The sequence below is a fragment of the Phascolarctos cinereus genome, unplaced genomic scaffold (assembly GCF_003287225.1).
Source record: "Phascolarctos cinereus isolate Bilbo 61053 unplaced genomic scaffold, phaCin_HiC Scaffold_3;HRSCAF=262, whole genome shotgun sequence".
Lineage (NCBI taxonomy): Eukaryota > Metazoa > Chordata > Mammalia > Diprotodontia > Phascolarctidae > Phascolarctos > Phascolarctos cinereus.
The window spans coordinates 208,224,867-208,240,637 of NW_027555736.1; the positions used below are offsets into that span (position 1 = coordinate 208,224,867).

A 15,771-nucleotide genomic window follows, 5' to 3' on the forward strand; every position below is an offset into this window, starting at 1 on the left:
GTATGTCTGAGGACCAGCCTAGCTCAATTCTGGCCACAAGATAATGAATTTTCCAGCCATACCAGCTCTTGATATAAATCACAAAGGAGTGCTGTCTGCATTGGTAGAGAAAGTACCTACAATAATGAAGTTATGAATCACTGAAGGACAGAAATATTTTAAAATAATATTTTATTTTTTCCTCAGTTACATGTAAAGACAATTTTAAATAATCATTTGAAAAAATGTTTGAGTTTCAAGTTTTCTTTCTCCCTCCTTCACCTCTCCCCTCCCTGAGACAGTAGGTTTGTTATAGGTTATACATGTTCCATCATGTAAAACATATTACCATATTAGTCATGTTGTGAAAAAAAGACAGAGACCCAAAGGAAAAAAAAACACAAAAAAAAATACAGATATTGAGAAATACTATGCTTCAGTCTGCATTCAGACTCTATCAGTTCTTTCTCTGGTGATGGATAGCATTTTTCATCATGAGTCCTTTGAAATTGTTTTGGATCGTTGTATTGCTGAGAAGAGCTAAGTCATTCCCAGTTGATCATTGTACAGTGTTGCTGTTGCTGTGTACAGTGATATCCTGGTTCTGCTCATTCACTTTGCATCAGTTCATGTAAGTCTTTCCAGGTTTGGACAGAAATATTATTGAACCCATCCATAAATTTCTGGTGAACTTTAAATTTTGCCTCTAATTAGATGAATTTAAAAAAGAAACTGCTGAAGAGATATTGATAAGTTTTACATATACAAGATTTGCAAACATTGGCGATTATCATTAAAATATTCATTAGTGAATTTGAAGATGATTGACCCATCAGGGAGAGTCTATCATGGAGCTGTCCAGGGCACTCTTTTTAACCTTGTCAGTAGTGGCCCTGTGACTATGCATATGCCCCTGGGGAGGGAGTGGCCAGGAGAGGAGTACTGTCACTTCTTTCTTCCCAGCCTTCTCTCCCGATCTCATATGGCCAGGACCCCATCACAAAGAAGACATTATTATTAAAATTTGTGTGTCCCTGTGGGTGGTGGGGGTTAGAGTGGGATTGAGGAGTGTGTTGGGTGACTTTAAAACAGCATGAAAAGAGTTAGTAGAGAGTAAACAAGGAGGGATGAGTCCACAGTGACACCTAGCCTTTTATTTGTGAAGCAAATATCCACCTGTGTAGGTTTTGAATTGTAATGAAGGAGGGAATTCTATTTTGGTTCCTGGAATTGACCCAGTTTCACAAGACAGCAATTATGTTGCCTTGTGTGTGACAAGTTATAGGTAAAGCATGGAAAATTTTTTCAGTCGTCAAGGTTCACTATCTTAGTATAGTTAGTTGTATTAATCATTCTGAAAAGTCAGAATAATTTAACTTTTGGTACATCAGTCTAAAGCAGAACTAAGAGGTTGCCCATTTTTGCAGCTGTGTTTTCAAAACCGTCATCGGTGATTTCTGTGACTATGTCATAAGTGAGCAGCAACCGTGGTTGTAGACCTTTGTTGGACAGGACAGTACATTGGCAAGGAAGGCCAGCAGTTTTGTCAGGGGAGCTGTGGCCTCAAAGTCAGAGGACCCAGTTTCAGGTCTTCACACCACCTTTTACACACCATCTGACTGTGACTAAGCCACTAAACCTTGGGCTTCTCATCTAGTGGGCACAGTGGTCAGAGGGTTGGACTTGGTGGCGGTCTGGAGTTCAGATCCTGCTTCAGACATTTAGTAGGTGTGACCCTGGGGAAGTCACAGCCTGTATCCTCATCTGTAAAATGGGTATAACAATGGAATCTACCTCATAGGGTTGTTATGAGGATCGATTAAGATGATATATGAAAGTCACTTTGCAAATCTTAAAGCACCATGTAAGTGCTAGTTATTATCTAGAAAATGGGGATGATAATAACATTATATGTTATATGTGTCATTATATATTATTTGGTATATATGTTATATATAATATATATGTTATTTGCTATAAGGATTAAGTAGGAATCTCTATTATGAAAGTGCTGTATTTGTGTGAGCTGATCATTATTGTACCTGTTGCTGCTGTTGTCTCATGCTCACTGAGGCCCCTCTGTCCTTGAGATCAAACAGTGCCCAAAGTGAAGGGAAGCTGGTATTATTCAACAAAGAATTGGAAAACCATGTATTTGAACAGAATTCTTGAGCAAAGCATTCCTGCTTCTACTTCTTACTTGTTCCCTCTCTTGGCTTGAAGTAGTCACGACAAACAACCTTTTGGTTTCAAGCCTTCTGGTCAAAAGTCTTTCTTATTAAAAAAAAATCTTTTGAATAATTGTATTGAAGGTACTTAAGCTTCTGATGTTTGAGAATCCAGCAGGACCTTGGATTCATCAATTCTCATTGTGTAGGAATTAGATGTGGAAAATGTGGGGAAACATGTATCCTGGGAGTTCCCTTTTTCTAAGAGACCCTTGCTTTTCCTTGTCTCATTCTTTTCGAGAAAAGCATGGAGAAAAAGTTCGATTGATATATAATTACTTGGGTTCTCAGTGACCAAACTTTAACTTATGTTGGCTTTCTTGCTGTTAAAAATCCAAGAATATCTTCCATTCCTGTTTCACTATTTCACCGTTTTGCCACCACTTCTAGCTCCCCACCCTATCCCATTTAATCAGGATGGCTTATAAGACAATTTGTAGCCACTTGGGGGCTATAGATTTTGAAAATGGTTTTGTTAAATCAATTTTAAGTCTCTGTATTTTCTTACTAAGATCTTGAAATTGTTGTTAGTGTGGTCAGTTGGCTGTGGATTTTCCTTCTTTTGCTATGTTTGGTTTATTGATTTTTTTTAGCCTAATTTTCATTTCTAGAGCAGTTTTGCCCAGAAACTGTAAAACAGTAATGTGGTCTATTTTATGCTTAAAATGATGCAGAGTTGCCATTTATGTGAATAATTACTGAAACAGTTTTACTGGATTTCAGAACTAGTATGTCTAGACCAGACATACTGGTCTAGCTAAAGTGCTTTTAAAAACACTGACTTAAACTTACTCACTTTTATAAAATGCTAATCATATTGTTTTGCAGATTTTTTTCCTCTCTCTAGCTTCAGATAGTGACTCTGTGGTCTTTGAATCTTATAGACAAACCTCACACTTGTCTATGTCTGTTTTTATACTTCAGATATTGAATCGTCAGGGTGCTCTTATGAAAATAACTGAATAAATGGGAAGTTGGTGGGTTTTTTCAGTTAAACTGTGAAGTCTTGGATGTTTGACTTTACTAAATTTGTCCTTTTTTTTTAGGTGTTATTTGATGATCTAGGGCTATCTCTCATAAAACTTTCTAGCTTGGATCTAAAACTTCAACTGATTGATTCGTTTCTACAATTCTTGGGAGTCCCTTCACGCTATAATCTTCCAGCTCCATGCCTCTATCTTGCCATGGATGAAAATGATATTTTTGATGATGGGCTTTCTGATGAAAAGCCATTGACTTTTTTCAACCCATCATTTTCCGGGGTTAATTGCGTAGGTCACATGGACAAAATGAACAGACAGAGACAGCGGATGGGTCACTGCAAAGAAGGCGAGGAGTTCATACAGAATATATTTCATCTTATATTGCCCCTGTTTTCAGGGAAAGAAAAATCTCATCTCTGCCTCTCATGGTTGCAGTATGAAATTGCTAAGGTAATTTGTATTCTTTCTACCTTTGTCTGGTACTTTATTCATTTCTGAATAACTTTTATTATTCGTGTTCGTTATAGTTCTCAGGCTCTCTCTGGGATTACAGTATAGCATTGTGATGGAAGTGCTAGATTTGAAGCCAAGAGACAGTGATGTTAAATCCCAGCCCTGAGTGACCACAGGCATATGACTTTACCTTTCAGCCTCAGTCATCCCATTCTCCCTCTTACCTATCCCCCAAAGTATGAGAATAATATCACTAGTACCTACCTTCCTCATAAGGTGTTTAGGATCTGCTAAGATAGTGCTTATAAAGTGCTTTGTGAACCCTTAAATATTAATTAATTGCCAACTATAGTTGTTGTTATTGCCTGTCATAGTAGTCACCCCTTAATGATCCTTCAGAACAAATCCTTAATTTGTTCTCCCCATATTTTGTATGTGTGACTTCATCACTGGGAGAACAGTGAATAGAATGAGAATAGATAATATGAGGTACTGAAATACAGTGAATGCTATGTTGGTTGTTTATATTGTAAGATTTCTGTGATTAGGGAGCAGTTAGCCTTAAGAATTCTGATAAATTCAAGTTTGGATAAAGTTGCTTATTTCCCAACTCTTATTTGGGCATCATATACTAAAAACTGTGATTGACCTATTTTGCCCCCTGCTGGACACATTAAATATTGACTCTTCTTGCTTCAAATTCCAAAGGCTAAATTTCAGACTATCACTTTAGATTGTCTTGTTAAAATAACATCTTTCCAAAAATTGGGATATTAAATGTCTTTGGAGTAAAACAGATCAAGGATCTATAACCATGTGTTTAGGAATTTCAAATAAAAACACTGATAATGTTTTCACTTCTGTGGAATAAGTGTTTTTTGCTGAATTAAATCAATATTCCTGCTGAATTAATGACAGTTACCATCAGTTTCTCTCATCCAGAGTTGGAGGAGATAATGTGACAGGTCTGTTTTGCCTTGAACTCTATGATCCTGTGATCTCAGGAGTATAATGATAGCATAATAAGAGGAATGTAACATAGATTGACTTGTGTTTTCTGTGTAAAGTTGGAAGAATAAAGCAGTTAATTTAAGAGTACAGAGTGAATTTAATTTTAAAGGTTGCCAGTGTTTAAGACTATCTTTTTCTTTTTGCCTGTAGGTTACTTGGTATATGCAAACTAAAAACAAGAAGAGATTGAAGAATCAAGGAAAAAAATGCAAAAAGCTGGCCAAGAATCTCCTCAAGGAACCTGAGAACCGAAACAGCTTTTGCCTTTGGAAAGAGTATGCCCATCTGGAGTGGTTACTTGGCAACATAGAAGATGCCCGGAAGGTTTTTGACACTGCCCTTAGCATGGCAGGGCCAGAAGACACAAGTTCTAGCCTCTATGACTTAAGCCTACTTTATGCTGCACTGGAAGTGGAACTGTCAGGGAACTTGGAAGGGGTTGCAGCATCCAGAGCAATCCATATATTAACTAAGCTAACTGAGAATGGGCCATACACCCCGTATACTGGACAGGTGTTAGCTGTGAGCATTTTGAAAGCCCGCAAAGCGTACGAGCACACGCTTCAGAAGCATTTGAATGAAAGTTCAGAACCCTGTACTGGTCATCTAGTTAGCATGGTTGGCTGCTTTATGCTTTTCCAGTATTTGACCATAGGGGTTAATGCTGCTATACAAATATATAAGCAGGTGTTTGAAAGACTTAAAGGGTCCATTTCATCAGAATTCACAGGGCCAAGTGCAAACATTGGAACCCCAAATTTGACCAATGCCCTCGAAGCTGTCACACTGATGCACACGAATCTACTCAGGTATCACATGAAAGTGAGTGTGTTCCCTTTGAATCCTCTGCGAGAAGCACTTTCAGAGGCTTTAAAATTGTATCCGGGCAACCAGGTTCTTTGGAGGTCGTATGTCCAGATCCAAAACAAATCCCATAATGCCAGCAAGACAAGAAGATTCTTTGATGTCATCATGAGGTCTACCAAATCCCTGGAGCCACGGCTCTTTGCAGTCCAAGCTGAGAAAATGAGGAAAAGGCTGGTGGAAGCTGTTCTGAGGTATTTGTATAATAATAGCATAACTCCTGTAGCCTGCAAAGAACCATGGGTATTAGAGGATGACAGATTTGAAAATATATCAAGATATTTATAATGCAGTGCCACTAGTATCCTTGATTAGAAGGAGCTGGAGTTCTCTCTTTCCCAGTACATACAGGGCCTCCTTTTGGTAGTGTAGAAAGTTTGGTGAATTCTGATTATGCTATACAAGTGGCGTCTGCCAATTTCAACTTGAGGTGTTTGGTTAGTTGCAGTCAAATGTTTTTTAAGTGAAAATCTCATTGTTTTAAAGTCAGCCAAATCCAGTTGGTTAATTCTTGACTCTTTATTCTAACTGAGAGTTAACCAGTGGTTTTGAGCTGAAGCATTGGTTGCTCTCAAAGTCTTTCATTTTGTTGTATTTTACTCTAACAAACCTGGAAATTTTAGTACCGAAACATTTTTGTGTAGGAGAGAATTATTTTGGGTGTGTTTAAGATAATGTTGTGCAAAGAGATCTGGTCTTCAGATTAGAGGTACTAGGTTCAAATTCCTGCTCAGCTCCTTGTTACCTGGGTGACAATGTACAAGTCACTTTGACTCTCTGGGCTTTAGTTTTTTAAATAGGAAATGAGGGGGTTAGATTAGATAATGTCTAGGTTTCCTTCCAGCTCTAGAATGTATATATCTGAGTAGGTGAGAAAACTAGAAACTGTGCCATATGAGGATCTTTTAGGGGAGCTGGAGACGTTTACTATGGAGAAAAGATGTCTTATCTGGGGTGAGAGATGGTGCATGGCAACCTCTCCAAGTACCTTGGAGGTCTGTCCTGCAGAAGAAAGGATAGGTTTGTTTTCCTTGGACCTAGAGAGCAGAATTAGGAGCAATCAGTGGAAACTGTTGAGAGGCAGGTTTGGTACCCAGTATGAAGAAAATCTTTCTTATGATTTAGCTTCGTCCAAAGGAAGACTGGCTTCTTTGGAGGGCAGTAAATTACCCACCCCCGGAAATGGTCAGGCAGGTGCTGGATGACTATTTGTTGAGGATGTTGTAAAGGGAGGTATTCCTTCCTTTTAAGTGTGAACTGGATTGTAATCTATGAGATTTCTTCCAGTTCTCAGATTCTGTGATTCTGCGTTCATACTGACTTGGGTAGTTCACATCACTGCAATTAGATTATAAACTTCTTGAGGGCAAGGACTGTATCATTTTTCATCTTCATGCGTGCCCTAAACCAGCACAGAACTTTGTTTAATAAATGTTTTGACTGGATTGGATTTTAATTGTCCTGTGTGATTTATATTTTCTCTACTTTAAATTTAAAGGCACAATTAACTTAGGTATGCTTTAGATCTCTATCTCAAATCAAACATAATTGTATCCTTTTGATTAAAAGCCATGCTTCTACTTCACTTACAGTTATACACCATCTACCATATGCGACCCTAGGCACTAAAAAGGTCACAAAGTTGATGGGTCAGGCGTGGTGGAATTTGCCTGTAATCTCTACTACTTAGGAGAATGAAATTGGTGAATCACTTAAGCTGTAGAGTTAAGCTAAAACGGGCTAAGCAATCGGGTGTCCACACTAAGTCTAACCCTCAGATGAGTGGTGGGGGACCCAAGTTACCTAAGGAGGGGCAAACCAAAGCTCAAAGCTCCCATGCTGAGAGGGGGGCCCCTGCACTTCCAGCCTGGGCAAGGTAGGGAGACTCAGTTTTTAAAAATAATAATAATGATATTAAAATTAATTTTAAAAAGTTTTAAAATAAAGTTATGAAATTTAGATAAGGCATGCTTTTTAAATTATGTAGGGTAATTGTAATTGTAACCAGCTCTAATTGTAATTGAAGCTTATTGTTACCAAAATTTCTCTTTCTTCCCAAGCAATAGGACAAAATAATGTATCTCTTTAGATCTCAAAAGTCTGTCTATTTTATTTTTTCTTACAGAGTAGATGCTGGAGAAATCCATTCAACAATTCCTGAAACAGGTTTATCAAATCGAATCAAAGCGTTATTTGAAAATGCAATTCGGAGTGATAATGGCAGTAACTGCCCCTTATTATGGCGGATGTATTTGAATTTTCTGGTAAGAAACTAGAATTTGGGCTGTCTCTTATTTTGCAAAGGTCTAGAAATGAATCATAGGAGTAATTATTTGTATACAGTTAATCAGTTTAGTTCCACAGGCTATTATGTTTTAGATACTAGGTGAGCTAGGTGCGAAATGAAAAACAAAATGGTCTTTGCCATCAAGGGCAACGCTTGGATGCAAATATGGATGCCACACAGCAAATTGTGATAGATGTAAAGCAGAGGTCTACACAAAATGTTTTTAAAATGTTGAGGAAGGAAAGAACATTTCAAGCTGGGGAGTTCAAGGAAGGCTTGTGGAAAAAAGGTTGAGTCTTAAAGAAAGAAAAGGATTTCAACAGGTAAAGATGTAGAGAAAATTAGTTCCAAAGGGGAGATGGTCTGCATGAAAATACAGAACTGGTGGGGCAGGATACAGCTTAGGTAAGGAACAACTTAGTGGTTGATTGGACACAGGATAGGTGAAGGGGAGTAATGAGAAAGAAGAGTAGAAGGTAGACTGGAGCCGGATGCTGGCAGGTCTGAGCTGAAGGCTGCAGCATTTGTATTTTATCCTGTAGACAGTGGCAAGCAACTGAAGGTTTTTGAGCAAGGAGTTGCCATGGTCCAAGATTAATTTGTCAGCTGCCAGACAGGTAAGAGAAACTGGAGGCAGAGAGGCCATTGTTAGAAAGAAGGCATTTACAGTGTTACAGGTGAGAGGTGATAAGAACAAGATGAGTAAAAGCACAGGAGGGAACAGATTCATGAAATGTAGTATGGATGAATTAACAAGACTTTGTAACTGGTTGGAATACAGAGTTAAAGCCAAATATTAAGTCTTTCCTGAGTTGTTAGAGTAAAGGAATCAATTTGACATATGTTTTCAGGGCTCTACTATAACAGCGATTTGATTCTCTGCCATTCTGCTCAGAATTTCAAAGCCCTGATTATCTTTTCATATATTTAAGTAAAGAAAGTTGATTCAGATCTGGAGTGTAGATTTAAAAATATATATATATCTCCAAATTATATTATATTTTATGATCATTTAAAAATGTATAACGACTAGATCATCATAAAATATCGTTGCATGTGGTTCAATTTTCTTTTTACTCAACATTCATTTGACAAATATTATTTTCTGTGTGCAGTATAGTGTACAGGGAGAGACAGAGATGAAAAGACATGTCCTTCAAAGATAAAAAAACTGCTTTCAAGGAGAGGTTACAGTCTAGTGGGGGAAATCATATATGGACATAGGTAAATACAGCACATATTAAGATACAGTTGTAGGAGAGAGTATAAAAAGTTATGGGAGTAGATGAAGGAGAAATCACTTTTAGTAAGAGGGAATCAAGAATTAGGGTTCATGGAGGTGATGGCATTTTAGCTGGACCTCGAAAAATAAGGAAGATGGCAATAGGTAAAGATGATCAGGAGGGTATTTCATTAGGTATGATATTAGGTACAGAAATGGGAAAGTTTAGAGCAATAAATAATCCGTCTTCTTTGGAACATAGAGAGATAAGAAAGGTATGTTTAGAGTCAGTTTATGGAAGACCTTGAAGGCCAGGTAAAGGAGTTTGGTCTTCCTTCTTCTGTCAGGGTTAGAAATGAATTAAGTGTTAGAAATGAATTTAGAATTTAGGGTTAGAAACTGGAGAGTCATGAAAGGGGGTGGAGAAGGGGATGATGTACTCATAACACTGCACCAGGAGTCTTTGTATAACTGATGAGACAAAAATAGATTCCTGTTTGCTCACTGTGCTAGGTGCTGGGATACAAAGATGAATGAGACACAGCCTTCCCTCAAGAAGTTCGTAATCTAGTAGGATAGGTAAATAGAGATAGAATTATATTACAAGTGAAAATGCACAGGAAGAGTACTGAGAGCTATGGAAAATTCAAGTAGAGGGTGAGGACTTCTGGTTTCAGGAGATCGGGGACAGCCGCACAGAGGACCTGAAGCTGGACCTCGAAAGATAGAAAGAATCTCAACAGAAGAACTGGTGAGGAGAGTAGGCCAGGCCTGGGGACAGTGTGGGCAAAGGAAAAGAGGTAGGAAAGAAGAGCTTGGGGAATGGCAATGTCAGAGTTGAGAAGGCAAGAAGTGAGAAATAACTCCAGAAAGAAAGTTAGAGCCAGATTTTGGAGAACCTTGCTTCCTGGGCTCAGGAGCTCGTTCGTCATGGAGTGACTACCAGAGGAGATGCCAATCCTAGTCAATACATGGGATCATAGATTTAGAGCCAGAAGACACTTTAGGGGTCATTTAATCCAGCTCCCTCATTTTACAGGCGAAGAAACTGAGGCTGAGATTTGTTAAGTGGCTTGAGTTGTAGATTTGTCACTAGCTAGTTGTATGTTCTTATACCAGTTACTTAACCTGTTTTGGCCTGAGTATTCTCATTTGTCAAATAAGGAGAGGGTTGCTGTAGGTGATTTCTTAAGTCCTTTCTAGCTCTAAAGATCTGTGTTTCTTACCAAGCAAGTGAGCTTGTCTGGCATATAAAAAGTAGCTAGCATGTTAGACTGCTGATTCATCCCTGATTTATTATCCAAAGATAGAGTATCATTAAATGTCAAAAAGCATGGGACAGATAGTAAGTGCCTTAAAAGGTCAGAAAAGGGAGAGATCAGAATTTCTGGGATGGAGGATTCGTGAAGGAGCTGAGACTTTAACATAGGTCTTGAAACTAGGCCCACTCTGAAGAAGTTAGCTGGACGAAAGAAATGCCTGTGATTCACTCAGTACTGGCTTAATAATGTTAAATTGTAGCTTTCAAGTCTTTTACTTTTATAAAGAATTACCAGGATAGTGTTCCAAACTTTTATTGTTTTGACTGTAGTGACTTAGCTCTCTTCAGATTGGGTTGTGTAGAATCTGTTTATCTGCCTAAAGTGCAAAGAAAACAACTTGAATGCGATGGTTTTCTTTGAGTGAGAAAAGAAGCATCAGTAAATAGAAATTGTGGGAATGGCACTTCTGGCTTGTTAAATGTGGGATCTTATTTTGCCATCCTCCCGTGTAATTTCCCCTCCCTTTTGCCAATCACAGACAGAAGTCAGTATAATTTCAAAGGCTGCTATTTTCAAATGTTGGTGGGAGGAGAAAATTCCTTTTCATTTTGCCCTTCCCCATTTGATGAATCAGTATATCCATCTCACCCACTGTCAGTTTTGCATGAGCACTTGCATGATTGTTGTATAGATGTAGTGTTTTTAATGATTGTTTGGTAGATATCACTATTTTCTCAAATTCACTTTTTATGGCCCCATACAAACTGTCAGCAGTCCATATTTGTTTCTCACTGAGGTAAGGGGAAAAAAAGTCAAGAACCTGGCAAGCTTCAGGCTTTTCATTTTTTAAGAAAAGTTTCTTTTCACTAAGTAGAGGCAACATATATCCGTCAGATAAAAAAACAAACAAAAAAAAACCAAATCCAAAAAACAGAAGAAACTGAAACCAAATCATCTCCAGTGTATAGCTTCTTTACATGGGTAGCTGGACATGAACAGTTAAGCATACTTTATCTCTAGGAAGTTAATGAACATCTTACAAAAAGATTGATCAGATCATTAGGACTACTGCTTGTTAGTTACACCCGGGGCGTGGGCAGCCTTGGGCCTCGAGGCCACATGTGGCCTTTGAGGTCCTCAGGTTCAGCCTTTTGACTGAGTCCAAGTTTTACAGAACAAAGAGACTGCTTCTCCATAAGGAAACTCTAATAACTGTAAGCTTCTTAAATCCGTGATGTTTACAAAATTTTGTGACTGAGGCTCGGAAGATGATGCCGGTCTGTTTTCAGTCAGTAAGCATTATTAAGTACCTACTATGTGCTAAGCACCACCTTAAGTGCTAGCTAGGGTGTCTGCCCTCAGTAAATTTATAATTTAATGAGGAGACAACATGGAAACAAATATGTACAAACAAGCTGTGTACAGTATAAATTAAAAAATAATGAACAGAGGGTAGGATGAGAATTAAGAGGGATTGGGGAAGGATTCCTATAAAAGATGGAGTTTTAGTTGGGATTTGAAGGAAGCCAGGGAGGTCAGTTGTCAGAGCAGAGGAGAGAGAGGGTTCTATGCTTGGGGACAGCTAGAGAGAAGGCCAGAGCCAACAGATGGGAGTGTCTTGTTCCTGAAATGTCAGCAAGGCCAGTGGCACTAGGTATGTGTCAGAAAGTAAGGTATGAGGAGGCTGGAAAGGGGTGGGGTGAGGTAGGCATGCAGGGAAGGGGCCTAGTTATGAAGGCATGAAGGTGCCTAGGTAATGAAGGGCTTTGAACACCAAACAGAGGAGTTGGTTTTGATCCTGGAGGTGATAGGGAGCGCTGGAGTTTATAAGTAGTCTTTTAACTGGCTAGATGGTTGAAGTCACCCAGGAATTGACCACGGGTAAAGTTGAGTCATCATGATATAGGTAGTGTGTTTTTTTGGGTCATTGTAGGATTTTTAGTTCTAACTGCCTCATTTCAGATTACCCTGTTTCATTGGTCTCCTTTTTTCTCTTTGTCCCTTTAGGTTTCGCTAGGAAACAAAGAAAGAAGCAAAGGTGTGTTTTACAGAGCTCTCCAGCACTGTCCCTGGGCAAAGGTAGGTTAAAAATAAAGGCTGATGCATGACTGAGTCTCAGCTTGAAGTTACATCACCTCTGTCTGTTTGGGGGGAGTTCTTCCATGCCTGTGCTGATTGCCTGTTTTAGGAAAAACATGGTTACATTGGATAAAGTATATTCTGTTGGGAGTTTGCCCTTTAATACAACATTTGTTTTTCCTTTTCATACTCTTTCATTTAAAGTTTGAGGAAAGAATTTTTGGGGAGGGGTAGGGGAGGGAGATTGCTTCCCTAAGTTGTTTTTCTTATCTCTGCCTAGGTTCTAGGCTCATCTTAACTCCAGATTGTATATTCATCTTAGGTTTTGCGTCCCTCTCTTACGGTGCTTACTTAATAAGTACTATGGCCAATTGACTACTCCTTTCTGCTTGTCTTTGACAGTGTTCACATTTAGACACCACTTTAGTTTTTTGTTTTGAGTAGCCTTTTCACTTTTCACTGAATCTGCACATGTGCAGGGGAGGGAGAAGAAAGGATCCTTGCTCTTACCATGTTAGTTGAAGCTGTTAACAGAAAGGTTCATTTCCTGTTCCTTTCCAAATATTTTTCTTTTTTTGCTTTTGTTTATTGAAAATTGCTTGACTTCTTTCCTAATTTATAAGACGTAATTTGCCTCCCCCCCCTTTTTTTTGTTCTTTCTCGTTATAGGTGTTATATATGGATGCAGTGGATTATTTCCCTGATCAAATCCAGGAAATCCTGGATCTGATGACTGAGAAGGAATTAAGAGTTCGGGTGCCAATAGAAGAACTAGAGCTTCTCTTAGAAGATTAATGATGAGGGGAGCAGTCTTGCGATAGCTTTGGAGTGGACAAATTGGGAAACTTGGACTAGAACTGGAAAGCTTTTTTTTCTTTTTTTTTTTAAGGATATTGTTTAAATTTTCCAGGGTTCTAGCACAATATAATGTGTTTTTAGGTATTCGGCAGTCTTTCACCTCCTCCATATGTTTAGATGTCTTATTTACACAGAAACCTGTTATTTTATAGATTATATATGTGAATATCATGTATATATGTATAGAAAGACAAACTTGGGAATAAATAATAAATCTTTTGCAGTTGGTTCCCTTTAAAGCCTTTGCTCAGTATGGTTCATTATCAGCATGTTAAATGTGTCTCCTTAGAGGACTTAGAGATCAGGAGCCAAGTATACTTGCCCCCATAGCCTGAATTAGATGTGGGTTGTGGATGACTTTGAGATTAAAGATTTAATCAAGTCATGACCGTCATCTCTCAGGGATCTTGCCTTATGCAGTGTAGAACTTGGATGTCCTTTTTGTTGGGTCAGATTCTCAAGCTGATGTTGTTCAGTCGTGTCCAGCTCTTTGTGACCCCTGGACCATACTCTCCTGGCAAAGCTCTAGGGTGGATCTCTCTCAGACACATCTAAATTTTAAAGATTGCTCCATGGCTCTCTGCATTGAGTTGGCATTTTGTTTCCTAAGGCATTCCTATCATAATCAAGGCCATCATTCGTTCAACAGCAGTTTCTGTTGTTGTAAATGGACAAGTATGAAAGTTACGTGTTAGCTTTTAAACGATAGTCCATCCCCTTTTCTCGAGGTTGCTTTTGCTTCAGCACTTACACAGCGTAATGGGAAGAGCACAAGTCTTGGAGTCAGAACAGCCAAGTGTGAGTCCTTGCCTTGACACTTACTTGGACAAGTCAGTTTGCTATTCTGCCTCAATTTCCTTTTATTTAAAATAGGACTGATACTTTCACTAGCTGCCTCAGAGTATTGTTCTACGGTTAGCTTCCTGTAGTACTATAGAAATTAGCACTCTTTTTACTTTCAGAGACTTCTGGTGATGAGCCTCTCAGAATTCAGCAAGACCTCCTGGGCTTGGGATGACAGAGAGACTTTCCAGGCCTTCAGGAGCCAAGCCAGGGTCACCTCCATGCCATAACACGGTTTTGGAGGAGCGCGTCAGTGGGAGAATCCGCCTTAGCTTTTTGTTTTAGTTTTTCAAACTAAAAGAACCAAATTTGACAATGCTTTTGTTTTGCTACTTGAAGCCAGTTAGTAATTATGTAAAAAGTCAACATGCATATTCACAAGGAGAAAACATTCTGAGGAAGTTTTGGCTGATTTCACTGGAGTCTTTAAATCCGGAAAGTAGTTTAAACTTGAAGAAAACAGCTTTGAAAAAACTCTCGCTATTGAATATGGATTATAGAGCTGTCTTTTTTGCAGTGTTGCTTTTAATAAATATCATTAGCTTTTCTTTGGCTATTATAGTGCTGTGTTTTAATGTTGGGGTTCTATTTATTTTTGCTTTGTAGGACCTCATTTAGAAGACAAAGAGCCTTTATGAAAACTGAGAAAAGAAAAGTTCTAATTGAAATTACAAAGCAGAATGTCTTGTGAGAAAGGGTTCAAGGAACTGGGCATGTTTAGTTTGGAGAAGAAGAAATTTGGTCATGGTGGGAGATGATGTGCTGGAATAAGCCCAGGATTTGGGATCAGGGAGACCCAGGTTCAGATCCTGCATCAGACCCTTAATTATCTCCCTGGTCACGTGGCTTGCCTGTGCTTCAGTTTCTTCATCTGTACAATGAGGGTTTAGATTCAGTGGTTTCTAAGGTCCCTTCCAGCTTTGACTCAGTGATACAGGTGTGACTAATAAAAAAAAAACCCGAGACAGAGTTTCTGGGTAGTTAGTAATCAGTTGATTAATTAGGCTAGCTGATAACCAATACATTAATCGTCATTGGTTTCTCTCAGTAACCAGACAAAACCATGGAGAGACTGGAAAAAGAGAGTGCCCCAACAAGTGAAAATCAACCCTGATTGGTGAATATTTAATGAAGAGGTAGGCTAGAAGTCTTCAGTTCTTCCTGCTGAAATCATGGCCTGATCATAAGACTCAGCCGCCTCCAGCAATCCGGACAGGGGAACCAGACCACTCTGATTGGTTTTCTCCTTTCCCATCTTTCCGATCACTTTTGACTTCTCTGGTTTGAAATATTTCAGTCTATTTAGACCTGAACTGGGTTCCCTGGAGCTGTTTCAGAATGATTTCCTTTGTTACTTCTGTAACAAAGAAAACACCAGTTGCTTTCTGGGAAGAGTACATGCTCCCTGCATCAGGCTCTGCTACCTCAGGGCTGGAGCTGGGTTCAAGTATCAAGACCCTTGGCCTGGAATTCCATCACAGTCCAGGTGAAGGCTTATTTTTAGCTATGAAGTTCTATTTCTACGCCACCTTATGTTGCTATTTCCACTATAGTATTTGTTCCAGTGGACTCATATGCCATAGCCACACACACACACACACACACACACACACACACTCTTTCTAGTTCCTGGGTCCATATATTACTCTCCAGACTTTCCTTTCCCTTTTGCTGTCTGCCAGGGACCCAGATCTCTGTCAGT

At 38.9% G+C, this 15,771-nt stretch overlaps 1 protein-coding gene across 1 annotated transcript in view; it reads left to right on the top strand.

The window, feature by feature from the left end:
- The window catches only part of NRDE2 (NRDE-2, necessary for RNA interference, domain containing), a 64,940-nt gene extending 50,317 nt beyond the window's left edge, over positions 1-14,623 (top strand). Inside the window, 5 exon segments of the mRNA XM_021000326.2 lie at positions 3,254-3,640; positions 4,805-5,712; positions 7,644-7,782; positions 12,297-12,368; positions 13,038-14,623. Of these exon segments, the coding sequence (XP_020855985.1) occupies positions 3,254-3,640; positions 4,805-5,712; positions 7,644-7,782; positions 12,297-12,368; positions 13,038-13,163 (1,632 nt within the window). The 3' untranslated portion in view covers positions 13,164-14,623.
- Positions 14,624-15,771: the final 1,148 nt, after the last annotated feature.